Source organism: Leucopleurus acutus (assembly GCF_964270905.1).
Source record: "Leucopleurus acutus genome assembly, chromosome: 9".
Taxonomy (NCBI): Eukaryota; Metazoa; Chordata; class Mammalia; order Artiodactyla; family Delphinidae; genus Leucopleurus; species Leucopleurus acutus.
The window spans coordinates 63,444,499-63,472,347 of record NC_139144.1 but is presented as its reverse complement, the minus strand read 5'-3'; the positions used below and the strand labels follow the sequence as shown (position 1 = coordinate 63,472,347).

The following is a 27,849-nucleotide window of genomic DNA, read 5'->3' as shown; positions in this document are numbered from 1 at the left end:
ACTTATATGTGGAATCTAAAAAATAAAACAAATGAATTAATACAACAAAAGAGAGAGACTCACAGATATAGAGAACAAATCAGTGGTTACCAGTGGGGAGAGGGAAAGGGGGAGGGGCAGGATAGGGGTAGGGATTAAGAGGCACAAACTATTATGTATAAAATAAATAAGCAACACGGACATATTATACAGCACAGGGAAATATAGTCATTATTTTATAATAACTTTAAATGGAGTATAATCTATAAAAATATTGAATCACTACGTTGTACACCTGCAACTAATATAATATTGTACATGAACTATATATACTTCAATTTAAAATATAGATTTATATTTTCTAAATATTATATATGTATATAGTCTTTATTTTCACCCAATAATTCAACTCATCAGTCATTCAAGAAAAAACAATTACTGCCTGACCTTTTTGTGCCAAGAGGATGCTCCCTGCTAAAGCTATACCTGCGAACAAGGTGGACACGGATCTGCCCTCACGAGAAGTAACTCAGGAAAGAGAGAATAATAAGCAACTTGAAAAAAGCGGGGAAGGGGCTCTGCACTGATGGGAAAAACAAGGTTCCCTGGAAACACACAGGAAGGGCCTTCAATGCAGACTTAGGGCTTAGGGAAGGAGGGAGTGTCAAGGAAGGCTTTCCGGAGGAAGTGATGTCTAGACAGAAGCCCAAGGGACAAGGAGGAATCAGAAAAGGGAACGTTGTTCCAGGTGGGAGGAGAAGTACATGCAAAGGCCCGGAGGCAAGAGAGGGAAGGTTTACCATGGCTGGAGCACAGAAAAAACCCCGAGGACATCATTTTTTTAAAATAATTACCTTTAAATCTTTTTTTGGAAGCAGAAATGGAATGAATGAATCAACAATAATCTTAAATCCATGTCACCTTAATTCTGTGATCTCAGGCCAGTCACTTCACTTCTGTTGTCCTCAGTTTCCCATTTGCAAAATGAGGATAACAAATACCTCCCTTGCATGTTTCCTTAGGTTATGCTGCACGTCCTATGAGGCCAGGTCGGTGGAAGTGCTCTGACAATTGCAAAGAGGAATGCTGATGTCCCTGCGCAGGGGGACAGAGGCCTGGCAGGACTCGGGCCACCAGCGCCCTTGTCACAGCTCTACTACAGTCTTGTCTGTTGCCTCAAGGAGTGACAAAGCTCTCTCAGTCGCAGTTTCCCCTTCTGAAATGCCTACCTACTTCTGCCCCGGACTTGCACATTGTCCTGGGGAGGCCACGGCGCTTCCTGGGTCTGTCTCCCCCACTGCCGTGCCTTCCTACTCGCGGGACTGCAATGAAGTAAGGAACACGGGCTCCCGCTGTAAGCCAGGAGTCTGTGTAAACGTGGAGAACTATTATTATACACAGGCCAGCATTTTCCACAGTCCTTGGGACACATCCAAGGGGACCTCATCCTGAGCCGTGGATAGGCCCCTGCGTGTGGACAGGTTAGGTGAGACTGCGGAGGGCAGGGACATGATCCCCGCCTGCAGCCTCTGGCCCTTGCCGGATGGAACACGACTGAATGGCACCAATATCCCATTTTGTTTTTAAAACATTTATTATTATAAAATGATCTCCTCAAATTCCAGCTGCCAAGCCATGGAAGGCCACAGGGCGGAGGAGAGCCCAGGCAGGCAACCGGGCCAGAACCCACCAGCAGGGTCTGGAAAAATGTCTGGTACCGCTTGGGAAGAAGGGGTCGTTCCACCGAGCTGCTCTGGCCCAGGAGAGACCTGAGTCCACCAGGAACCCCAGTGGGAGGCAGGGGCGGGAGCATCCCCCAGTTCGCAGGGCGCGGCAGCCAGACATCTCACCAGGAGGGTGAGCGGTAATGAAAACACAGCAAGGAGGCTGTTTATTTTGGGCAGACGTGGTTCCGTGTTCATTTCCAGGCCTGGCACAAGGAAGCCCTCCTCGGCCCAGACCGTGAAAAATGAATTTGGTGAGGGTAGTGCTGAGGCAGCTCAACGGCTTCCAGCACAAATAGAATTTCAACTGCAGGGAGAAAACAACACCTTCCAGAGCGAGGGCCAAATGGTGACCGCTCGTACCCAGGGATCAAGGCCAGGAGAGGGGGGGGAATTGCTCTGAGCCCAGAGGTGTGGCAGGAAGTAGGCGGCTCCCGCCCCTGGCAAGGGTCCCACTCTCAGAACCTCTTTCACGCTCACTGTCTTGCTCGGGCTTCATCGAAACCCTGGGGGTACAGGCCAAGGGAGGAGGGAGACCCCATCTATAGACAAGGATGCAGACGATTTTGGTGCTGAAGGGCCACCCCGGGGCCTCAGGGGCAATGATGGGGCCTCAGATTCTGGGGTCACGTGAGCAATCACCCCAGGGCCCCTCCTTTGCCCCACAGGGCTTCCCTCCTCCAGCTCTGCGTCACCTGACAGTGTGAACACAGGTGCCCCTGGTCCTGGCCTCCCTGAATGCACACTGATGCTGTCAGGATTTGCTCGTCTCTCGGAGGCATTGCTGCATTCTCACACTGCTCTGGTATGTTTAATAAAAGGTGTCCTTTCTGCTTATTTAAATTGCCTGGTCCTTAATTTGAAAGACATTCTTTGCCATGCGTTTAAGGTTCTTCTTTAAGAATCACAGTTGGGCAGTAGAGAGCTGGAAGATACCCGCTAACTAACTGCTCCATCTTCCACTTTCCAGATGAGGCCACTGAAGCCCAGTGACTATCCTGAGGCCACTTGTGACCAAGGAATAAGGCAAAGGAGGTCCCGGGGCCTCTGCTCCAGGCACCCCATGGCCCTGAGCCGGTGGTGAGCATGCTGCATCTGTAGACTGCCCACTGGGTTATGCTCGTGAAGAACCAGAGAAAGCCAGGGAACAAGTGACAGCCAGCCCAGGACTCCCAGCGCCAGGAGGGGGCCAGGACCCCTCCTACACCAGAGCCCCTCCCACGCACCTGCGGGACAGGCTGGCGCAGAAAGGCTGCTTCTCTCTGCCATGCTTCCCTCCCATCTCTACCTGTCTACAACTAACCCATCTCAAGGTTACCTTACGTGATCATCACCATGGTGATGAAACACCCACAACGAAAGCTAACGACCCCCGAGAACACAGAGCAGGACACGGCGGCTCCAGGCAAACGCTTTGCACAGCGCTCCGAGGCAGGCACCGTTGTCATCAGCCACATGGTACACAGGAGGAAACTGAGGCACGGGGGTCCAGTAAGTTGCCCAAGGTCACAGAGCTACTAAGGGGTGTAACCTAGATGCAAACACCCGCTGACGCTGATGGCTCCAGAGACCATGCTCTTCACCCACCCCCGGAGCATTCAATGACCTCCTCCACAAAGCCCCGAGGCTACAGCCCAACTCTGAATTCCCTCAGCCCTCTGATGGGCTGCTCCCAGGCCCTGGCTGGGTTCCACCCCATCTCACAGCCTGGAGCAGGTGCACGGCTCTCCTCCAGTAGACAGGATGCTCCAGAGGCCCCTCCGGGCCCAGCCCTGCCTCCCGGGACACCAAGCAAGGTCCTCTACTATCAGGATCTCCATGAGCGGTGCTCAGACCTCCAGCCCAGCCCAGGAACCCATGTCCTGGTCACCTCCCCAGACGGTGCTGAGCCCCACTCGCTGACGAACTGTTCTTTACCTGCAGAGGTAGCTGCTTGCCCTCGGACAGAAAGAAAGCTCTCACAACCACAGTCCGTCCGATAGCTGCTCCCCTTCAGCCTGACTCCGCTCCATCCCTGCTTCCGCAGCCCCCGCTGCAGCGGCTCCCTTTACCTGTAGCCATGGCCAGCCCTCCAGGAAATCGTGGCAGAGGTCAGACCCTCTGCTCCCAAGCCCACTCTTCTCCAGCCAACATCACCCCACTACCCCAGGGTGGGGATGAACGGAGAGCAACCCCAGTTCACCAGCATGTCTCCCACAGAGAAAGCAGAAGCTTAGCAAGGCACATCCCACAAACTAAACCACTGTTCATACCTGATGGACGCTCTGTTGAAGAAAAGTCACCAGCTCCTCGTAGCAGGTCAAACTGTGGAGTACGAGCTGGGAAACACAAACACACAGGGTGAGCTGCCCAAGCCCGGGGGACAGTCCCCCGTGCTGGATTCGTTTCTGTGGCCCTAACTTCAGCAGCTGCAAGACCCCACTGGGGAACGTCCCTGCACTCAGAGAGCGGCGACCTCGGGAACGGGGGTGGAGAGGCACGCCTACACCTGTGTGTGATTCAAAGGCTGCAGGGCCCAGCTGGGGTCTCTGGGGCTCCCGCCCTGCAGCAACACTGGGCCTGCCTTTAGAGGCCCCAGGATTGGAGACATCATGGAACTAAAGCCACAGAGCCAGCATCATGCATGGATGGCCCTGACGGGCGGGGCTGCACCCTGCAGGCTAGTCACAGGTATCTGAGGAGCACCTTGGGGGCGGGGAGGGTGGGGGGACAGGGGAGTACAGGGTGGGTGACCCACTCAGGTCGCCATCACCAGGCCTGTTCTAAGCCTAGCAGGCAGTGCCCTGAGTTCAGTGCAAAGCAGTGGTTATGCGTCTCCTGTGCTTTCTCATGCAGGTCAGAAAAGAACCCTTTCACAGATAACATCCAACAAAGTGAGATGCTTAATTAAGATCCCAGGGCCACACATGCCCAAAAGGTCAAAGGGAACAAGCTAAGTAAAACAAAAATCCTCAGTGAAGAGGAGGTTAATTTGTGGGAGAGTCTCAGAGTTTCCATGTTTTCACACGTCTCTCATTTCTCTGCTGTCCTTTGTCTTACTTGGGTCTGGCCTTCCAGCTGGTGCTCCGTCCATCAAAGCTCTTCTCTGCTAACTTCCTCTCCCTTGCACCCCCACTACCCTCTCATGGCAATCCCAGAGAGGATGCTATGACATAAATGGGGACACGGGGAAGGCTGGGGTTTAGCCAAAAGGCATGGTGCATCGAACGCTGGAGGGACGTCATGTTCTGTACAAGCTCAACATGACAGGGCGCCCATCAGCCTTTTAGCCATAAAGCCAGTTCTGGCCAGAGCTCATCCCAAAGGCCCCTACCTCTGCCCACACCCCAATCCCAGGTGGAGGATTCTGCTGGCCTGGGCCACAGGGAAGGCTGGCCCATCCCCAACTGAAGAAGGATTTACTTATATGAAAGGAGACTGTCCCCAAACAAAGCCAAAGGTCGCGTGATAATTTTCCAGAAAGCCGTACTGTTTCTAAGACTCCATCTGCTTTGTATTTCCCGGTTGGACTGAACTGCTGTGTTCTCGAAGCCCTAAAAAGGAAAGGGAGATGCATGAGTCTCTGCGCGGAGAGAAGACATGCCCCAGAGCCAGGGCAAAACCCACACGGGTTGCTCAATGAGGACAAACCAAAAGGTGGCCCAGAGGGAAGAAGGGAGCCAAGCGCACCTCGTTTCCCCGCTTTGAACTCACCCGCTAGGCCGGGTCCGGAGAACTCCACTAAACGGGAGCGGGTAGAGTGCGGGTGCTAATATGGGATGGAAAAAGGACAGCCGAAGGAGAGCTCGGGACAACCAAACCCAAATCCTGGTAGCAGGAAGTCTGCTTCTCACCCACCGACGAGCATGCCGCCAGACTAAGGAATGCTCACTTGCCCTTCGCCTTTAGGGACTTGAAGTCCAGCCTCTGTCCCCTTGGAGGACATCTGTTTACACAGCACCTGCGTGTGCGGCCCAGGAAGGCATGGACTAGAAGCTGCATTTGGGTATGGGGCCACTATGACATTAGCCTGCTGTGCAGCCTTGGACCAGCCACCGCCCCTCTCTGGGCTTCTGTTTCCTAATCTATAAAGTAAGGAGAGATTGAATTTTTGCCCCATAGGCTCTCAAGGCTGCCATGCAGATCCTAAGGGCCAGGGTTTGTAAGTTACCTGGAACATGGGTACCAAGGACAAGCACTCGATGAGAACAATAGTGATAATGATGATAATACCCAACACTGACACCATACTTAGCACGATCCAGACCTTAGCCTAAGTGCTTCACACTATTACTTATCACTTATTTATATGGATAAATTGTTTAAACTGATCGATGATACTGTCATTCATTATATATACCATTTTATTTATGTAGACTCGTTCAATTCTCACATTCACCCCATTAAGTAATCATTACTATCACCCCTATTTTCCAAGTGAGTAAACAGGCTAGGCACAGAGAAGTTGAGTCAGTTACTCAAGGTCACAGAGCCAACAAGCAACAGCACGGGGGGTCAGCCTTTGGAGTCTCTTAAGTTCTGTGCTCTACTGACCACTGTGCCCCCTTCCAGGGTGTGGCCCTTGTATCCAAAGGGCACCCCCTTTACTAAAGCTTAGCCACACAGCTGGGATGAAGTGATGCTTCCACTCTGAAGGGTCTGGAAAGCCGGCACACCATCCCTGTAGATTACGAGGATGGTATCCTCCACCAGTAGGACGGAGGTAGCAGGGAAGACTGCGCTGGCTCCACCGCTCATCTCTCACCTCCCTGAGTCTCCTCACTGGAACGGGGATCCAAGGGACAGAGCAAATAGGAGTGTGCTTTGGGGACTTGGGGGAGCAGTACAAATGACTGGGTCGACCTAGAGGCTGTTTTCCGAGGCCTCCGGATCAGAGAAATGTAGAGGGGAGCAAGCTGCCGGTGAGGGGGCGGGGAGGGGGGCATGGGTTTTCTCAGGCAGGTTACATCCGCCAGCACCCCCTGCAGAGAGGGATCCCCCAGATCTGACCCCTCTCGACCGGAGCCATGTGGAGGGGTGGCCCTCCCCTGGTGTGGGGCTGCCCAGCACATCAGGCCAACTCTCCAGGCTCCTGCTGGCCTGGAGCACAGGGCGGGGATCTGGGAGGACACAGACACGGTCCTCAGGCCCAGACGGCCTGTGTGAGACGATGATTTCCCCAAGGACAGGAAAGCGCACAGCCAGCTGGCCTGTAGCTGTGCCCACCCGAGGTGGAGTGGTAGCAACACAGCCCAGGGAAGCACTTACAGTGTGACCACGGCTCTCTTGTGGCCTCCAGCCCGCCACACAATGTCCGCGATGGCCAGGGCCAGGCAGCGGGTCCTACGAGCGTTTGAAGGCTGCAGCTGCCTGAGGACGAAAAGGGAAGTGTGTTTATGCCTATGGGGACAGACATCAGAGACAGCGCAGCCCTGTGGAAGATGGCCTGTCCTCTCCTCTGCTGCCCAGCGGAGCCCTGTGGCCCAGGGGCTCGGGCAGAGCCTGGGAGGAGGGCCTCTGCAGATGAAGACCAAGGGAAGAGCTGTGAGAGAAGGGCCCTGGCAGGGCTGGAGGAGGAACAGGCTGAGGAAATCACCCACGGGAGCGAAGCGGCCTCTGGAGACTCGGCAGGGCCTGGAGCGGTGGAAGGAAAGGCTGCGGGTTCTGACAAAGCCCAGGGGACTGAGCCCGGAACTGCTGCCATCCCAGGCAGGGGCACCGCCCTGCCCTGCCCAGCCTTGGCCAGCCCCAACGCCCAAGCCCCTGGAGACAGAGGCTCACACAAGCAGGTGCCCCGCGCTCCCCCAGCTGACAGGAGACCAGACCACGAGTGCTGAGGGGAAATAGCCTGACTTGCCGGTTACTTGGACATAGGGCGTGGGGGCGTGGGGACGTGGGGACGTGGGGACGTGGGGAAGGGAGGATTCGGGATGACGCTGGGCTTCCGGTGAGTGCATGCTGGTGCCACCAACTGAAATGGGGAACACGGGAGGGGGACAGGGGGTGGCGGGGAGAGCTGGAGGTGCACGTGGGACGACGGGGCGGGGACGGCGGGGCGGGGGACGCAGCTGGAGGTGCACGTGAGACGACAGGGCGGGGACTGGGGGGACGGTGCGCAGCTGGAGGTGCACGTGGGATGCCCAGGTGAAGCTGTCGCTCTAAAGCCCAGGAGAGCGGCTCGGGCTGAGTAGAGGCTTACGAACCAGCAGCGTGTGAGGGGTCCTCGGCACCCCGCGTGGCTAAGATCTCCCAGGGAGAGGATGAGGAGGGCAGAGGCGGCGGCCAAGGCTGGAGCCTCGTGGAACTCCAGTGCGTGGGAGAGGCAGGGGAGGCAGGCAGGAAGGGCAGAGCTCAGAGACGGGCCGTTACAGTCTTGGGAGCAAAAGGGCTGGAGAAGGACAGGCAGTCAGTGGTGTCAAAAATGGCAGAGAGGGGCTTCCCTGGTGGCGCAGTGGTTGAGAGTCTGCCTGCCGATGCAGGGGACACGGGTTCGTGCCCCGGTCCGGGAAGATCCCACATGCCGCGGAGTGGCTGGGCCCGTGAGCCGTGGCCGCTGAGCCTGCGCGTCTGGAGCCTGTGCTCCGCAACAGGAGAGGCCGCAACAGTGAGAGGCCCGCGAACCGCAAAAAAAAGAAAAAGGCAGAGAGACCTCTTACCATAAAAACGGCAACGAAGAGGCCCTTAGTGCATGAAGTCCGTGAGAAAGACAGAAGAAGCAATAGCCACGTACAGACGCTCTTTCCGTCTCCAGGGCTCCACAGAGCCGTGCTTCTCGCCCACCCCTGGATTCTGGGAAGTTTTCTTAAATTCCTACGAAGGCAGGCTGAGTGTCTGAGTGTCTCACTACCTAACAAACAAAAGGGGCTTGACGCCAGCGCTCCCAGCAACGTAGAGGGAGCTTCCGTGTTTTCAGTCACCAAGTCCCCTAAGCTCTAGGCTGAGCTGTCGGGTGGGGAGCAGGTGAAAACTGGTGTTTGTCCTTCCTCTCCAGGATAGGAGAGGAGAACCCGGAGACCAGGACACAGGTCACCACGGTGGGCAGCATGTGGTCACGGCCCAGTCCGTGGGCCACAGAGCCAGCCATCTGCACCTAGGCCGTTGTGGCCCAGTGACTTTAAAGTGGTAGGCAACGTGACATAGGGTCCCTCAGTTTCCCCATCCCTAGACTGGCTGGGGCAGTAGTACCTCCTTCATCGTGTTGGGAGCTTTAAATGAGATGATCTATGTAAGGTCCGTGGCCCAGTGCCTGGCATGTGGAGAATGCTCAATAAAGGGTACCCATTGCTGTTGTTTTTATGGAAACGTCAAGTGCCCACTTTGGCTGTGGCCAGAGAGTTCACAGGATGGTGAACTCCCTGTATCTGATGTGAAAGTGACGACAAGCCGCTGACACCAGGCAATGCTTCTAACTCAATGAGACGCAGACGGCCTGGTACGTCTGCAGCCTCAGGAAGCCTGCCTGCTCCTCTGGAAACAGCTACCACACCACCAGCAAACCGGGCACCTGAGATTCGGGAAGCACTGGCCCTGGGCCACTGTCAACTATGAAAACAAAGGTGAGGAAACATTGCTCTGGGATTCAGGAGAGGCTGCCAAGGACCAAGGAGGGCCTGGAAAGCAGGGCTCATCGGACAAGGGAGAAAGGATCCGGGTGCGGAGGCGAAGGCCAGCGAGGGCAAGGGGCTTCCCCAAGGCCTTGAGCCAGGAGTGGAACCCAGGCCCGACCACCACACTTCTCCCAGTGCTACTGTTTTCTGGAAAGCTGTGTCTGGAGCTGACGCAGGGAAGGGCATGCTGGAGAAGACACAGGGAAGGATGGAGAGACTAAATGGAAGCCAATGAAAAGCATGAGAACTTTTGTGTAGAAACACGGAAGTTCAGAGGGTCTGTAAATTAGAGCCTGTGAGACCTGGAAGATAGGCCGGGCCCAGAAGCCAGATCTCTTGATAGCGTTGCAGGTGCAGGAAAGATGGGCTCAGAGGCAAAGGGATGCTGGTCCCCAACACCAGGAGCTCCAGATGGCTGGTTCCACCTCGCCACGCTCTCCTTCTTCCCTCACTGCTGTTTCACTTCGTCCAGTTTTTACTAACTGTGTGACCTTGGGTGAATCATTTAGTCTCTGTGCCTCAGTTTCCCCCTTTTAAAAGGGGACAATAATAGTACCTCCTTCACAGGGTGGTTTTAATGATTAAGGAAGTAATACGTGTGAAGTGCTTCTAACAGTGCCTGGCATGCGATAAGTACTTAATATATGTTGGTTTTTAAAATCTTATTTGTGGCTGCACTGAGAAGCTTTCAGACAAGCGTTACCTGCTTCAGTAAGTTAGTGTGGACCATAGTGAATGTTTGCAAGGTGATCTGGTAGCTCCGTCTGGAGGTGTTCCAGCACGGACGTTCTAGACAGAGGATACAATCCAGGCATAACTTTGTCCCACTCCTGCCCATGTCGAGGGATCTAGCTGGGGAGTGCCCTAGTCACACCTGTGCTGTAGGAGGAGCCTGTGATGAGTGTGTCCAGTGAGGACAGGAGGGAGGGCAAGATGAAGCAGCAGTGCTGGTCGGGCCCTGGCCGTACAGCTCAGCTGAGGAGCAGGGCACCCCAGTCCTGGGCAGGGGCGGGAAGGGGATGGGCATGGGTGCTCAGGAGGTGGGACTGACACGGCTGACGGTCACCTGGATGGGGGTGGGGCAGGAAACAAGCCCTGGGGATGACGGAGTCCACTACCGTGGGTCGTGATTCCAAGGAGATGAATGTCCAGAATGCAGACCCTGGGCCAGATGCCCGCAAGCATCATTCCAGCCCGGCCCTTCTGCCGGGTAACCGGCCACAGGGTATTCAGGGCTGGGCTGCGTGCGGATGACAAGAGGGAGGAGGGAGGCGCTGCAGTGAATCGCCGGGGAACTCAGGGTCTGCCTTCACCTCGGTGACCAGGGTGGTCCTGCACTTCCTTCATCAGTCACGCACGCGCTTATCCAACCCCTACCGCGAATCTAGCACCTGGCCGGGCTCTCGCACCAAGAGAAGTTTATTTAAAAGAGTCTAATACCTCACGGAAGAAGTGCAGATTTGTCTAAGGGTGGGCGATGGGCGTCAGGAAGTAATACATCCTGTGCTTGGCTTAATTACCCAAGTCTTTCAGATTAAAAAGATGTTTCTACCATCATTAGCTCAAAACAGGCTCACCAGTCCACCCTGACGTGCCCGCTAGTCTGAGCCTATAGAAGAATCAGAAGCTGGTGAGTGACTGCAGACCTTTCTGCCCCCTTTCAGGGTCAAACGCTGCCAGAGCTGGCCTGGGGACCCCCAGACCTGGGTTCCAAGCCTGGCTCCGCTAATGGGTCCAGAGGGGCCTTGGGCAAGTGTCCCTCCTTCTCTGGGCCTCGACTTCCCCAGTTGAAAAGGGAAGTAGAGGCGAGAGGACAGCTCCCTTGCCTGTGGCGCTCCCCGAGCCCGCAGGGGAACGAGGCTCACCATCGCTTCCCACGAGCCCTCCTCAAGTGGAAAAACACCGAGCCCTGCCGCCCGGCTCTGCCGTCCCCAGTGGAGGAGAGGCCGGCTGCCGGCCTGATGGGATGAGTCTTAATGAAGCTAGGCAGCCCTGCAGAAAAAACACCACCTCTGCCAAGAAGCCATTATTTCAGCATGATTTCCCTGGAGGCCGCAGTCACATCCTCGTGCAGCTTCGTAAACTACAGAGCCCAAAGAGCTGCACCTTGGTCACTGGGAGTCCATCTGGGTGTCCAGCCCTCGGGTGTTTCAAGCTCATGACACTCAGCCTCGTGCGGGGAGATGGCAAGCAGGGGGCCACGCCCGCCCAGGCCTGCAGACCCAGTGCAGGAAGGCCCACCGGCCCTGGTCCCGGAGCTCCCAAAGCGCCCAGCATTCAGCGGCTGCAGGTGCCGCCTCTGTGTGGCATGAGGGCCAACGCAGTGCTCCTAAAGAGAACAGAGGAGCTTTCTTGCTTTTTTCTTCCTTTTTTTTTTTTTAAACCAGATCATTTCTGAAATCTTAGAATTTCAGAGTCAAAAGGGAGTACTGAAGGCTCCAACCCAGCTCAGCACACCAGCCTGTGCAGCGACATCAATGACCCAAACAATCAATATTAAGATCGTACAAATGAATCAAGGAAACCAGAGGAGCCGGGCCGCGAGAGGTTCCCGCAGGGATGTCGAATGTCATCCTTTACTCACACGAGGCAGCAGGTCCCCAGGGGTTTGCCATATTACTCTTCTGTACTCTTCTGATTTTTTTTTTTTCCCAAATTAGGAAAAATGGGGAGGTTCTGCCTAGAAGCCCTTCGTAAACTACAGAGCCTAAAGAGCTGTACCTTGGTCACTGAGAGTCCATCTGGGTGTCCAGCCCTCGGGTGTTTCAAGCCCATGACACTCAGCCTCCCGGCACCAGCCCCTCCTGGCCTCTCTGGCTCGCCTGGGGCTCAGAGTCTCTTCTAGCGCACAGTGTGGTGTGACAGACGTGCTTGGCTCTGCCCCGGAGGTCAGGTGTGAACCTGGACAAGCATCTTTCCCTCTCCGGGACTCAGTTTCCCCATATGTACCACAGCAGGCGATCTCAAGGTCCCACCCACTTGCACAGCCCTTGATTTACAAAGGATTTGGTTTGCATTTCCTTACTGAGTCAGACTTGGGCAGGACAGAGATTCACAAATGGAGAAAGTGAGGCCTTGCTGGCCCACAACTGTAATCCAGGTCTCTGGCTGGTCCAGTGCTCTCTTCAGCAACCGCCATCCTGGGACAAGCTAAGGACCACAGAGCCGGGCACTCCCCGCAGCCTCAGCACGGGCACCTATAGGCTGCACCGACACCCACTTGGCAAGGACGACCTTCTGTGGCCTCCAACCTGTAGGGCCTCACCTCTGCAAACGGCGACCAGACTCTGCTCTCACCTCCCCCCTCGGCTGCCAGCCCCAGGCCCCGGCCGCTCACTCCCCTGGCCTTTGCTTCACCCAAGTCCTAGCCTGAACCCAGGAGGACTCTCTCCTCTCGCCCGCAGTCGGCCTCCAGCCCCGAGGCAGGCTCATGCCTCAGCAGAGCTAGGTCCACAGCAGCGGAAGCCAGAGGAGGAGACATAGGATGGGGGGTGTGGAGGCAGCCGGTACTCCTTGCCCACAGCCCATCACCCCTAGGGCCTCCCCCAGCTGGTCCGTCGGAGCCCTGTCTCCCCGAGTCCCCTGAGGCACTTTCAGCGAGAGCAGCCGGGTCACTGGGCCGAGCCCTCCGCCCCTCCCTCTCGGATGGGTGGGAAGAAGGCCCTCATTGGGCCTGCTCAGCCAGCAGCACCAGCAGGAAGCCAGACCACTATGCTCGGTCTGCATGGATAGCAGCCCTGGGTGCAGGGCCCGGGGCCGCAGGCGTGGAGGTGCCACAGGGGAGGGACTTACGAGGAGCGCCCACAGCTGTGGGACTCCAAAGAAAGGTGAGGTCACTCTTCTGCGGCATGAACCCTTCCGGGCTTCCCGTGGGCGGGACCCTGCCTGGCCAGCAGGCCGAGCTCTCCCAGCTGCTCGGCACAGGCCTCCTCTGGCCCACCCAGGCCGCCTTCCCCCAGAGCGGGGCTCCTTCCCACCAGGCACACCCCACACACAGCTCCCAGCAGCCAGCAGCCCCTTCCAGCCTCCTCCCCTCCTGCCCCACCAGCCCGGCCTCCGAGGGCCTTCAATCTAGGCTGGCCCCAACTCTTCTTCCCACAGCTGGTACAGTTTTCTTTCTGCCCAGAGTCCATCTTGCGCCCCCAGCCTGAATGGCTTTCTGCCTTCCAAGCCCTAGCTCCCCTCTCAGGTGTGGCGAGCAGAACTCTCTCCCGAGGACGTGCCTGGGGATCCAGAGGCTGTCACATCCCCTTAGTGGGACTGTAGGGTGGGCGACAAGGAGCCAAGCCTGCCTTGTGCCCTGGGCAGAAACGGCCCTTCCGGGAACCAACTTATACACCCCTCCCTGACTGTTGGGAAATGATCTACAACTTCCCCCAAGAAGTCCAAAGTCCAAGTTCAAAAGCAGCTCTGAACGGACGTGGGGGCTGAAATGAATTATCAAACACCTCCCACGAGGGCCAAGGCCAAGGCTTGACCTGAGCAAGCCGCTGGGCCCCAAGGGCCCTCTGGCAGCCTGGCCCGGGTCTCGCCCTGCCCCCTACACTCTGCCCTGGCCACTCCCCGCCCTCAGGCCTCTGCACATGTTGTTCTCCTTACTGGAATACTATCCCCTCCCCTCCCCGTCAGTCTGGATAACTCATGTGTTTGTCCCGTTCATTCAACAAAAGTTCCGAGGGCCTCTTCTGTGCACTAGGCCTGGGGCTGGATGCCAGGGACTGGCTACAGCCCAGGCAGCTTAGGAAGGCCCCCGTTCTCAGGGGGCTTGTGTTCTGGCACACAGACAATGGACAGGTAATGACTTGGATAAAGAGGGCATCCAATGGTGGGGGCCTTGCAGGCAGCGTCTGGGGAGGTCGGGGAAGGCGGCCCTGAGGCCATGGCCTCTGCGAGTGAGGAGCCAGGGAAGGAGGCCGAAGGATTTGCTGGGAAAGGAGAAATCGAGGGAGGAACAAGCCTGTGTGAGGGTGTGTGCAAAGCCAGTCAGGAGCCCTGCTCATCCTCCGGATCTCAGTAAGATTAAAATGTCACTCCTCCAGCAAGCCTGCCTGACCCTCTTCACGTCCGGGTGGGCCCTGAGCTCCCTGCACGTCCCCCTGGGACCTCCTGTTCATCTGGTTCTCGTGTTCCGTCGTAGGTGCCATGAGGGCAAGCTGCCTTGTTGAGGCCCGCACGCCCTCCAGGCGCCTATTAAGTCCTCCCCGTGCGCCCCTCTCCAGTGCAAGGAGGGAAGGTAGGAGTGGAGGTGCATATGTGCTCGGAGAGGGTCCCTGCGCCCTTAGCGGGCAGGCATCCAGAGGTCCCTCACTTAGCCAGTCCCAGCCAACCAGCCAGCCAGGAGCGTCCCTGACCATCGGACGCTCACTGTGTGGGCCGCGCTTTGCTGGACAGGACTCCAGAGCAGGCACTGGGGAGGAGAACAGCACGAGGTCAGACCTTGCTGTGCAAATGCTGTGTCGCTGGGCTTCCGGCTGCAGTTACGCTATGCTTATGGTTAGCGTCTTTCAGCTTGAAACCAAGCACCTTGATTGTTACTTTGTAAAGTAATGAGACAAATCATATTATCGGACAAATTCTGAAATGCCCAGCATGAAAAGCCACCTTCACTTGAATCCTGTCTAAGGCCACATCCTCTAAGCTGGTAAAATGTGTTTCGTTTTGTACAAGCTTGGCTGGATGTCTGGGGAACTAGTGTCTTTCCCAGGAATTTGAACGTGAATAAATGGGGGATGGGCCGTTTTGTCTTCAAAAAAAAAAGGCAAGTCCCTTGAATTCAAGTTCAGGAATTGTCAAAACTAAGCTGTGATTTTCAAATCCGCTTAATCACAACTTTGGAGAAGAGAATGGAGGTATCTACCGGGCAGGAGGATGCTTCCAGGGAGCTGGAAATATTTTCTTCCTTGATCTGGGTGCTGTGTTCATGAGTGTGTGATTTTGCAATAATTCATTAAGCAGAACATACATGAGTTGCGCCCTTCTTTGAGTTGTGTACTCTTCTGTATGTATATTAGATTTGAACTAAAAAAGAAAGACAAGTGCCAGAAGCTCTGTAAATCTGCGGGTGACTCGGTACCACTGGGCACACAGTTACTGGTTAAGGTAAGAGGGCTGCCTCCTCAAACTAGCCGAGCTGGCCCCAGCCTTGGGTAGCCCCTCGATAATCCTTCTATCTGAGCGCCAGCCGCAAGGCAGGATTATGGATTTCTCTCCATCCCTCAACCTCACAGAGCACTCGGGAGAACAGAGAATGCGTCTATTCCTCTCTGAATCACCAGTATCCGCACACAGAGAATGTTCCAGAAATGTCTGCGGAGGGAGTAAGGATGAGAATGAAGGGCTGTGTGCAAACACTCAGCGTGTGAGGTGGAGACAGAATGGCCAAGGGGAGGAAACTGTATCCTGCAGGTCTGGCTGGACCGTGTGGAGATGGCTGTTAGCAGAGGTGGGGGAACGAGGGGAGGGAGGGGAGACCTGGGCTCAGCGGAGGGGTCAGCAGGCTGGCCTGGCTGTAGATGGGATTTGGCGGTTGGTGTGCTCCACTCCTGAGGAGGGGGTGGCCTGAGTTTCAGTGCTGTTCCAACTGCCACTTCCCATGTGGCACAGGACTTAACAAGCCTCCCTGCTCTTAGAAACAAATGGCATGCAGGTCATTTAAACTGGTCGGCACTGGCCCTGTTAGCCAGCCACCGTTTCCCTTTCCAGAAGACGGGAAATATCAGGGAACAAACACACATTTCCTTGCTTATTTTTTCTGGACAGTGAGGAGAAGCCTTGGGAAGAGAAGCTATTGCCAGAATGAGCGCTGACTTACCGAGCACAGTCAGCTCCGCTATCTCCTTCAAACAGGAGTTTCTGTAGGACACAGCCTTGGACAGCTGCCAGAACCCCACAGGGACCACCCTGCAAAGAAGGACGCGCGTCAGTGCCTGTGAGAACTGACCCAGGGTAGGGCCACCTGCTCCTCCAGAACCAGCCTCCTCCAACAGGTTACAGAGCCTCAAACAGGGGTCTCCTGCGTGGTGACTACTTCCGTGAAGTGCTGACCCTGAGTCACAGAGAGGGGGTGACAGAGGCCCAGGTGCCCACCGCTAGAGGAAGGAGCAAAGTCTGTGGTGTGTGATGGGGGGAAAGTGACTCTTCACAACCCGTCAGCAGCTGTCACCATGGGTGTCCAGGCATCCAGAGACATGTTTCCGTGTCCACAGGCTGACGGTGTCAATTGTCTACCCAGCCTTCAAGGCCCATCCTAAAGGCCTCCTCCTCCAGGAAGGCTTCCCTGACCATCTCAGCCAGAAGCGAGCCCCTTGGGCAGCCTCCGCTTGTGTAAGCAATCTTGTTCCCCGGCCAGTGGCCTGCCTCAGCACCTAGTAGGTGTGACTTGGAGGGAGAGGGCTCCTTGAGGAGCTCACCCCTGTAGGCATCAACAAGTACAAGGACTGTCAGAGCAGGGGCCGTGGGTGCCCTTGAACTCAGGGTGCAAGAAGATGTGCTGACTTGGCCAAGTTAGGGGCAGAAGTGGGTGGTCTTGGGGTTCTTCCTCAGGCAGTGTGGGGCAGGGGGAGGCTCCTGGGGCTTGAGAAACGGAACCTGGATAAGCTGCCGGATTTTACAGTTATCTTCTGGCCCTGAAACTGTGTATCTTGGCAACTGTGTATAAGCCATGTTCAAATCCTGCCACAATCTACCTCCATTTCCCTGTCTTATATCATATCCTCCTCGCACACTTCTGGTCCTCACGCTTGGTACTTTTGCCCCTTCCTGCAGTCCCTGTATTTTCACACGGCCTCCCTTTGCTCATGCTGCCCTCTGCCTCCAGTATCCTTTCTCCAGCTCTACCTGCAAAATCGTTTCTCAGTACTTAGCTTAAGGACCCTCTCTGGTACCCCTGAGCGGACACAGGCCCCCTCCTGCTCCCCGTCCCCTCCGGCATCATGCACCCCCTCACGGCAGCGGTCACGTTGCCCCGCTCTGCTCTGCCAGCCACACGTGAAGTTCCTGCCCTGGGTGACAACTCAGCAAATGAGGGGCTGGCGCAGGCAACACCCACAGGATTTACCAAACTGGGGGACGTGTGGCCCTGTCCGTGATGGGCCCACAGCAGGGTCCCTGGGGGCACTTAAAAACAACCTGCCTTGTTCTGCACGATGCCGTATTTTAATGATGCTGAGTCGTTAAAGGAAAAATTCTGAAGTTTCCATTCTTCGTTGAAACAGCAAAAGCTGGAACCAAACAGAATGGTCTTTATGTCCTGTCAAAAGAAGAGAGAATTGTATTGGTTGTTTCAAAAGCAAACAACAGTACACTGCTGGGTGTTTGCATTCCCACAGGAGCTGGTCTTGAGTTCTAGCAGGGTAGTCTGTTTTCCAGCAGGGTAATCTGTTTTCTTTTTATTTTGCAAACCCATTCTTCTCATATTTGAGGACAGAGAAAATGGACCCTCAGGGTCTTACCTCTGGAATATCTGTAAACCTTACCAGCCTGTGCTGACCCAGGCCAAAAGCTTTTGAGCTTCCTTAGAAGTTCCTTGATACACAAAATTTTAGTTTTACAGAAGACCTTGGAGGTTCTTGACTGCACATTATAATTACCTACAGAGCCCTGAACAATTTTGACGCTCAGGCCCCGTGCCAGGCCAACTAAAGCAGAACCCCTGGGCGTCGGACGCTGGCATCTGTACTATTAAAAGCTCCCCAGGTGATTCCAACACACAGCCAAGTTTGAGAACTGGTGCTCTAGCAAACTGTGACCCATACGCCAAATCCGACCCTCCACTTGCTTTGTAAATAAAGTTTTATTGAAACACAGCAATGCCCATTTGTTTACATATTGCCTGTGTTTTCTTTTACATTACAATGGCAGAGCTGTGTGGTTGCCACCGAGAGGCAAAAATACACTATGTAGCCCTTCACAGAAAAAGTTTGCCAACCCCACACTGGTACAACCCCTTCCTACACATAAGGATCTCCTCTGCAACATCACCGGAGAGCGGTTCCCCCCATAAACTTGGCTTGAACACTCCAACCACCAAGTGAAGAGGGTTCCCACCACTTCCCAAGGCAGCCCCTCCATTTCTTCACAGCTCTGTGTTCTCAAAACTTCTGGCTGATACGGATCTCCCATCAACCCAAGCCTCACCCTCCAGAGCCCCAGAAAGTGCCAACCCCTCCCCACTGACCAGCCCGTGGATGGGAAAGCAGAGCCTCATCTCCACTCGCCCCTTCCCCATGCCGGCTGCCTCCTCTCTCTCCACCATGATTTTACATCCGAGAGTATCTGAAGGGCCAGCACGTGGATTCTGTCACTACCCGCTCAGACCGTCTCTTTGCAGGTCATATCTTTCCTACAGACTCATGTTTCCCTCTAGAATCGTTCTTTTTTTTTTTTTCACTAAGTACAAGGAAAATCTCTGTGACAGAGCGTTTGTCTACACGTCATCACATGTGGGCTAGTGGCACACAGGAGAGAGGGGTGGGTAAATTCATCTGTCAGGGCTTGGTTCCCCTTCTTGCACCAACTACGATCATCGATGTGTTTGGACTGAGTTTCCCAAGAGCCTAGAAACTATAGGACCTTGAGTTTTCTGGCTGAAGCCCATGTCTATTCTCTCAATCACAGAAAGACAGCTCCCAGCTAGGCACAGTACGGTTGCCAGGTCTCAGGGTTACGAGCCTGGAAACCTGGGTCCTGCTTGCTGTGGCTGTGGACACCACGTGTCCTGGGTCCTCCTTTCTCCGTGTGGGCCTCGGTTTTTTCAGCTGCTTTTGGAGATGCTACTACTGGGTGGTCTTTCGAGGCCTCTGAGGACCCTTCACCAAATAGCGGTACCCACTGCAAAGAATCATAGCCCTGCGGCTACAGACAACCAGAGCACTTACTCCCAGGCTTGGGGCTACTTAACTGTGTCTGACCCTCTCCCTGTGGTTTCAAAAGGAAGGGAAAAGGAGGAGAAGGATGGGGAGGGACAAAACCTCTAGAAAAACCTTTGACTTTTCATCTGCGTGCTGAGTAAATACTTGGTAAGCAGGAAGAGAACAGGGTCAGCTGTGTCCCCAGGAGTTTTATTTTTCCCTCCTGGATCCTGGCTGAAAAGCTAGTGGAGGACAGCAGGGGCAGCATTCCATCCTGCAGGAACCACTGGCCACGGAGAAGGGCAAGGCCCTACGGCAGCAGAGATGGTGAGGAATCCAGGACATCCCCACACAGGAGGCTGCTGAGGCCAGGAACCGGCTCCCGAAGTCCTGTGACTCCAGGAGGTCACTGGTGTGAACCCAGGTGGCGCTGAGGAATTGGTAACACTTCCCTGTCCTTCCCTCACTGCAGCCCAGCCTGAGCCCAGCTCAGGGGACCAGTGCAGGAGCACAGTCAAGCTAATGAGGACAATTATCCCGTTCCCATCGCAACCCTGGAGTTACCGGTTGCGGACATGGTGAAGCAGAGCTCTGGACCAACAGAAAAGCTGGATTCCGGAATGTTTGAATGGGAGGAGGTTGTATCCTCACCTCTTGTCTCAGAGAAGGAGAGGGAGATGCCAGGACTAGGCCCTTGTTTTCCTGACTCTCCGTTCAGGTTTTCTTCCACATCACATGCAAATTTCCATTTTAACAGTGACTGAGAGATTATAACAGGATGAATGGAGCCAGAGAGATGAAAATCACCTCATCGGGCTTCCCTGGTGGCACAGTGGTTGAGAGTCCGCCTGCCGATGCAGGGGACACGGGTTCGTGCCCCAGTCCGGGAGGATCCCACATGCCGCAGAGCGGCTGGGCCCGTGAGCCATGACTGCTGGCCCTGCGCGTCCGGAGCCTGTGCTCCACAACGGGAGAGGCCATGGCAGTGAGAGGCCCGCGTGCCACACACAAAAAAAGAAAATCACCTCATCCACACCAACTCAAACCCAGATGCCTTCAATTCACACCAACTCAAATCCAGACACATCACCTGGCACTTTTCAACTGACACCCACCTTCGCCACTGAGAGGTCGATGGGCTTTGACTCTACTTGCAGCTTGAGTATCGATGGCACTGGAGACAGGATGACTTCTTCCCTTAGCAGTTCATCCTCCACATCCTCTGAAAGACAACCGTGGCCACGTGAGCTCCTTGTTATGACTCACAGAGAACAGACTAGGAAGCCGTGTAACGCCCAGGACACTGATGAGTCTTGAGGTGGCTGGAATGAGAGGAGGGCTCCTCCACCACCCACCCCCTGTCCCCGCTGAGGCTCCCAAGCCTTCATCAGAAGGAGAAAGGCAGAGTGAGAGCCCTTGCTCCGTGTCACCCCACGCTGGTCCCAGGATGCTGGCAGATGGGACTTGGCTATCAGTCCACTAGAAAGCTCTGCTCGTGGACGTGCAGAAACAAGGGCCTAGGCCTAAGCTGCGAGTCAGGCCCAGAAAAGCCTGGCTCAGACACAATTCTTACGAAAGGTGGGCGTGACCCACAGATCTGTCCCCCTGAGGACAAACATGAAGAGGGCGGAATTAGGAAAGAAAATGCCGCCCTTCCTGCGAGAATAATAATAGTTATAATAGATTATCACTATCGTGGCTTTCGTTTACTTACCATCTGGGTTTTATCATCTAAGCCCCAGAACAGCTTCCACGAGAGAGTATCATCATCCCATTTAAAGATGAGGAAACTGAAGCTTAGAGAAGTTAAGGAACTGACCAGAAGTCACACAGATGGGAAGTTGCAGAGATAGAACAGAAACCCAGGCCAACTCCTAATTGCTCGGCCATCCTGCCAGTCAGACCTCCCTGGGCCTCCAGCCAGAAGGGAAACTAAGTCACATTCTCATAGCTGGGGTGACTGAGGCCCAGAGAGGGTCCCGGCGTGGGTGCTGTCAGCATCAGCCTGTGCTGTCCCAGCCGGTGAGGCTCCCTCTCGCCACCACACGCACTGCCGCAGCATCTACCAGAACCCTCAGAGGCAGGACCCAAGTGAAAACGGCCCAAGGCAACGATGCTGGCAAAGCTGGGCAGGCCAGTCTCCAGAGAGCCTCTGGAGACTTCTTCCATCCCCCTTTCCCCAAGATTCAATGCTTATTTAAAACGCACGCCACGCTGTATAGAAACCAACATTGCCTGCCCTAATTCTGTGCATCTGGGACTACAGAAATGTCACAGTCCCTGCCCCGCATCTTCTGAGACGGTGTGCAAAGGCCAACATCCCCAGAACACGTGCCATAAACCTTATTCTACAGCCTCCTTTTCTCCCCTGGAGGAGGACCAGGCACAGCACGAGGCTCGGTCCACTGAGATGGAGACAGATTTTACCTTCAGGGTGAAACAAAATTTTTAAACAAGTCTGGAATTTAAATGAGAACCTTTCTCAGTTAGGGTCTCTAAAAAAGCCACCCTGTGACCGTGGCCTTACAAAAACACCTGAAATAAAGACCAGATGTTCACCCAGCAACACACACGGGTCTTGAAAACATGGCTCTGGGTAGAGAAAGTAAGAAAGCAAATGGGATGTATAACACAACACGATTTACATCCGTTATAAACGCATGCACACAAAACAACACTAAGCATTTTTGCAAGAACATACACAAGCAGAAAGAAATCACTCAATACGTGAGAGTGGTTGCTTACGGAGACAAGGGTCATGGGAGTGTAGCATGAGGCTAAAGGGAAATCAGGAAGGAAAGGCAAGAGGGAGGCCAATGAGCAGACTCTGCAAAGGTCAATACTGAGAATGTTAATTAAGCAACGGAGATGTGTGATTAATCCAATGCTAGGCATCTGAGGGCCAGAACAGAGGGGGAGAGTAACAGAGTGATTCTGCCAGGCCCCGAAGGGTCCTGATGCCTCAGCCAGCCTGTTTCCTGGAGGCCCAGAGCGGGCAGGATTTAAGCCTATTTGGAGGCTTCTGTTTAGTCTAAGGCTGTCTTGAAGGGAACAAGGGCTGAAACATGCTCTGTTTGAGCCCCATGAACTAAGTCTGAGGCTGGAGGCTGGGGGCCCAAAGGGGGCTGACTGATGGAGCCCCCAGGAACAGGCAGCCTCCCTCGGCTTCTGCCAGGAGGCAGCTGGCGCCTGTGCAGGGAGCTGGTTCAGGACCATGAGGCAGGCCCAGATGTGGCGGGATGGCCGTGCAAAGGAAAACAAAGCACTCCAGCATGACATGTTGGCCAAACAGATAAAACCAGCTGCAAACGCCAGTGGCTTGAAAATGCTATTTTTAAGGCCCTGGTGTAAATGCCTGGTTGAAAAGAAGCAAGGGATTTTGTTTCCCACACCATTTTATTTACCCTTTGGAGGAAAACATATACATATACTTGGTAGTACTTAATAGAGGCCCGTGTATCTCTTTTTCCAGGTTCCCACCCAGTACTTCACACTAACTGCAAGATATCTTCTCCTGGAAGTGCCCCAATGCCCCGGACTCAGGGTTCTCAGCACAGAAGCCTTCCAGGCTTCCATTTTGATAAGACTCCATCTCCCCAACCCTCCACCAGGGACCCAGGCCAAAACCTCAACCCTCTCCCACACGCCACGCTGCTCCGGCCTCCAGATTATACCGCCTCCAGAATCCTCATACGCTGCCCCCTGCTTTCTCTCCCCACCGTTACAGGAATGTGTTGTCATTTTTCTATTCGTTCATCAAGCACTTTACTGAGCACGCACGATGTGCCACTGGTTATGTGGGACGGAGGAGGTCCAGAGATGGTGAAAACACCACCCCTGCCTTCAAGGAGCTCACTGCCTAGAGGGGGAGACAGAGCCCCAAACAAAGAACACAACGTTAGTGCTAAAATGGAGACGGGTGCAAAGGTTATAAGAGCAGAGGGGAAGAGGCAAATAATTCTGCCTTAAACGGTCAGGGAAGCTTCCCACAAGAGGTAAATATTTGATCAGGGTCTTGAAATACCCATAGGATTTCCCCAGATAGAACAGGGCCCCAGGCACCTCTCCTCTGGACCATTCCAAGAGACCCTCACCAGTCTCCCAAACGTGCAGACTCCAGCCCCTAAAATCCATCCTCCACGCACATCCAGAGATGGCCTCAAACATCGTTCGCTTCACATCTCTGCTTGACAAGACCTTGCTCATCCGTCAAGCCCAGTCTGAATGCCACCTCACTATGGAAACTTCTGGAACCCACCAGTCTTGGCCTACTCACCTCCTGAAGCAGTGAGGAGCTGCTGGTCATCCACTTTGTGTGTTGCTATCAGGGGTCACCTCTATTCCTTCGTCTCACCCAGCCCCACCCTCCAAGAAGGCAAGGCCACTTTTCATCACAGCGATGAAAAGTGCCTTTGACAGCCCTGTATGTGCCCAGGCGTGTAATGCTAACCAAAGTTTGCTGACTTGAACCAAAGAAAGATGAGTTGGGATGGGGAAGGGAATGCTATTCCTTGTTTCTGACCCCCCACCCCAAACTACTCTTCCCCTTTCTCTGGGTGACTGGGTTGCACGCCCTCTTATCTTTTATCTCCGTCTTCTTCTCTAAATCATCAGTTGAGCCACCGGCAAAGAGGGGTCGGCCTCCCTCCGGAAAAGGCACACACACTTCAAACAGCTTGGTTCTGAGAGAATTGCTAAAAGCCTTCCTCCCAATAGAAGCCCTCTGGGGTCCCAAGGCCGGGAACTTTATGTCCAAACAGGAGTGGCTTTCATTAGAAAATCTTAAAGCGCTTCACAGAAAGGCTTCAGATGCCAGCCCTTCCCGGCTCCGGCCTTCATTCTGCACAGCCGTGTGCCCAGTGAAATCTGCCCCTTCCTGGGTGGGCCAAATGATCCCACCAGCCATTCCTGATGATTAGAACTCTGAGGGGGCTTCCCTGGCGGTGCAGCCAATGCAGGGGACACGGGTTCAAGCCCCGGTCCAGGAAGATCCCACATGCCGCGGAGCAACTAAGCCCGTGAGCCACAACTACTGAGCCTGCACTCTAGGGCCTGTGAGCCATAACTACTGAGTCCGCGTGCCACAGCTACTGAAGCCCGCGCACCTAGAGCCCGTGGCTTCTCCGCAACAAGAGAAGCCACCGCAATGAGAAGCCCACACAGTGCAACAAAGAGTAGCCCCCGCTCGCCGCAACTAGAGAAAGCCTGTGCGCAGCAACGAAGATCCAACGCAGACAAAAATCAAAAAACAAAAAAAAACAAACCTCTGAGGAACTCCTCTTACCTCTGAGAAGAACTAAGCAGAATAAACAAACCCCTGCCTCCATCATTCGGAGGCCTGCCCCTGCCTTTCAACTTCATCAAAGCAAACTGCCAGCATGTCTCACGCAAGTCACTTCTAAAGGGCGAGCTGCTTTCCTCCTTCATATTGAAGGGAGTGCTTAAAAGGAGACGAAAAGGGTGTGAGCAGCTCTCAGCTCCTGTACGCCAAAATGGTCCAACAGGTAAATTGCTGGCTTCCAGGAGGAGAGCAAAGGTCAATGGCACTCAAGCCTCATCCTTTCATGTCTGGTCCTTGGTTGTCCTCCTTTATTCTATTCTTGGCTTTTGCCAAGTCCTGCAAACACATCAGTCTTTGGAGAGTAGAGAATTCCAGAAAGAGAGAGAAAAAAAAAAAGATGGCTTCAAAACGGAAGAGTGGATGGACATGTTCTTATCTAGATCTTGCAGAGGAGGTACACAGATGTATACACATGTGAAAGGGCACTGAGCTGAACACTCAAGGTTTGTGCACTGATGTGCCTCACGATTTGTATTTTACACCTCAGTGATATGTGGGGGAAGATGTTTAAAGGACAGGCTTCTCCAGGCAGAGATATACTAATATTTTGACTGAGCACTGTCTTCTAGAGACTTCTATAGGTTCTGAGTAACCCTAAAAGAACCTGCAAATGCAGAAAAGGCTTTTCTGCCCCCTCTCTCCCAGTGTGGATGTAGAAACGTCCAGACTTCTTATAAGGACTTCTTCGGGAGAGATAGGCAGGGGAAGACGGATTTGGACATCAACCAAAAAAGAGAGAAGCCTGCTCTACTCACCGGGCCAGCCCCTCCTTCCTGAGGTCAGGTGGGAAGAAAGGAGCCCCACCCCCAGGCCAGCAGAGAGCGCTACCACCCATTACCTCCCAGGCAGACCAAATGAAGACCCCCTGGGCCCTGATGGGCACAGCACAGAGGCCCCAGTGGTACCCACCAAGCTGCAGCACACCGAGCTCACCGTCGACCTTATTGGATGCTGGCAACTGATTACTCCTAGAAATAAAAAAAGGAAATGTCAATGCACCATAGGAGGATGACAGAGAGATGCAAACAGCAGAGAAGAATGGGAGGAGTACTGGATGGGGCTTCAGGAGGTGGGTTCTCTCCAGCTCTGGCCTGGTTCTGTGTATGCCTTGCACCAGCACTCTCCCTCACTGAGCCACAGGTTCCGTATCGGATGGGACCAAATCACCTCTGGGGCGCTTTTCAATTCTGTACACACACACACACACACACACACACACACACACCCCAACCAATATAGGTCGATGGACCCTGTAGTTTGACACTTCCCGAGAACCGAATGCAAGCTACTTTGCTGATGCCACTGTAATACTGCTGGGAAGCACATTCACACGTGCACGTGCACACACACACGCACACACACACACACACACACACACACATCAAGTTCCTGCAATCACTGCACAGATTTTATCTCATTTTTTTGTTTGTCTCCTTTCTCCCAGCTTTCTTGTAAAGCTATCAGCAGCCATTTATCAGAAACCTCAAGAATGCACCAAAGAATACATACGGTGATCATGACTTGTAAATTCAGAGATGTGCACACAGAGCTTTCTTTAAATGGCCCACCTGTGTTTCAGCTCTCTTTGGATCTTTTTTCCCTCCAGCATGCATCGATCTGAACTGAAGTCAAATCATTTTTTAAAAAGAATGTATTAAAAATAACAACATTACATCACCCCCTTGAAAAATTCATTTACAATGTTAAAAATGACAGCTCTTTTGAACGTGGCATTGAAATATATTTTCCTCCAACATCCTTGCAGGCTAAGATATGATTGAAGTAACAATCATAATCTTGCCACAGTAGGTTCTATTGAATTGGCTTCCTCCTGAAGATGTATGAAGGGGCGTGAGTGTAAGACCACGGAGGACGCGCAGTACCGAATCCCTGAGCACGTCCTGCTCTGGACTCCGGGTTTCTTCCTCTGGCGCTGGAACACAGAGCTCCTCCACCCGCCTCCCAGGCGGCCCCTCATCCTCCCCCACGCAGCTGAGCCCATTTTCCTCAACTCAGAGCCACAAAATTCCTACGCCCCTAGGCTACCAGGATTCTGCAAGTGTTCTTGTGGGGAATGGTGAGAGAACAAGCTGGAAAGGGGAGCTAAGGCACGGAGGGGCAGCAGGAGGATGTAGAGGGGAGGGGCGGCACACAGACACTGTGCCCCCCTCCCCAGGGCCCAGCAATAAGGAGCTGCACTTTCATCAGAAGCCTCCACCAGCCAGCCACCCCTCGCCCCACCCCCATCCTCACTGCCACTAAAGCCGAGGACCTGAGTCCCATCCCTTCCATCCCCTGTGTCACTATTTCACCCAGAGACTAAGGCAAGGTGTCTGAAAAGCAAGGACTGAGGCGCAGGTGCTAGATGGTCTCTAAAAGCCACCTTGCACCATTCCGAGCTGGGAACATCAGCAGAAAAGACATCTCTGGAACACCCTGACGGCAACAACATCTCTCTTGGACCCATCTCTGCTCTCTGCCTCTTCGTCTCTCACCCAGATCATTCTCACAGCCCCCTAACTGGTTTCCTGACCCCCCGTGTGATGCCCCACCCGGTGCTGGTCCCCACATCTTCACACGAGTGTCAAAGGCATCTTTCTAGAAAGCAAACTTGACCATGCCATGGCCTGGCTGAAATTCTTCAAAGGTTCCCCAACATCGTCATCAACAAGAGACATCATGTTTATAAAAAATGATGGCAATTATAGCGGCGGCAAATACTTTCTGATTCCTTTGACTGTTGCAGGCACTGTGCTAAGTGCTTTGCAAGCATCAAAAGTCATCTGCTCCTCAAAAGAGCCTTAGGAAGTAGTCAGGGCACTGAGTCTCAGAGAGGTCCAGTAATTTCCCCAGGGTTACACAGCATATAAGTGGCAGCACAGGGATCTGAACCTAAGCAATGACTCCGAAGATGATGGCAGCAACCATGACATACACTGCTTCCTCGTAAGACAAAACCCAAGCCCATTAGTGTGCCCTCTGGGCTGCCTGTGACCTGGCTACCTACCGCCCCAGCATCACCTCCCTCTGCGCTCTCCCACTCTACCTGCACGTCCTCCACGCTAACTTCTCAGCCCACGCCTCCACACCTTTTCACAAGCTGTTCACTCCACCTAGAATATCCCTTGGCAAGCTCACACTCATCCTCTACAGCCCCGTTGGAATGTTACCTTCCTCTCAACTGCAAAGCATGCATTCATTCATTTCTTCACTCACTTAGCAAACATGTGGCAGCTGTCCAGCAGGGCTGTCTCCCTGCCCCAGGGAGACCCAGTTGCGTACAATAAACAGACAGAAATTGCACTGTGACATGCTGTGGTAGGCTGGATAATGGTCCCCAAAGATATCTGCATCCTAATCCCTGGAAATGG

General features: G+C 54.1%; 1 protein-coding gene across 1 annotated transcript in view; it reads right to left on the bottom strand.

The window, feature by feature from the left end:
• MINDY4 (MINDY lysine 48 deubiquitinase 4) overlaps positions 1–27,849 on the bottom strand; it is a 113,221-nt gene that overhangs the window by 33,578 nt on the left and 51,794 nt on the right. The window contains exons 6-12 of the mRNA XM_082846630.1: positions 25,388–25,446; positions 20,253–20,359; positions 17,421–17,537; positions 16,101–16,189; positions 6,951–7,052; positions 5,173–5,236; positions 3,956–4,021 (exon numbers count right to left, since the gene is read on the bottom strand). Coding sequence (XP_082702756.1) covers positions 3,956–4,021; positions 5,173–5,236; positions 6,951–7,052; positions 16,101–16,189; positions 17,421–17,537; positions 20,253–20,359; positions 25,388–25,446 — 604 coding nt within the window. The remainder of the gene's footprint in view (positions 1–3,955; positions 4,022–5,172; positions 5,237–6,950; positions 7,053–16,100; positions 16,190–17,420; positions 17,538–20,252; positions 20,360–25,387; positions 25,447–27,849) is intronic.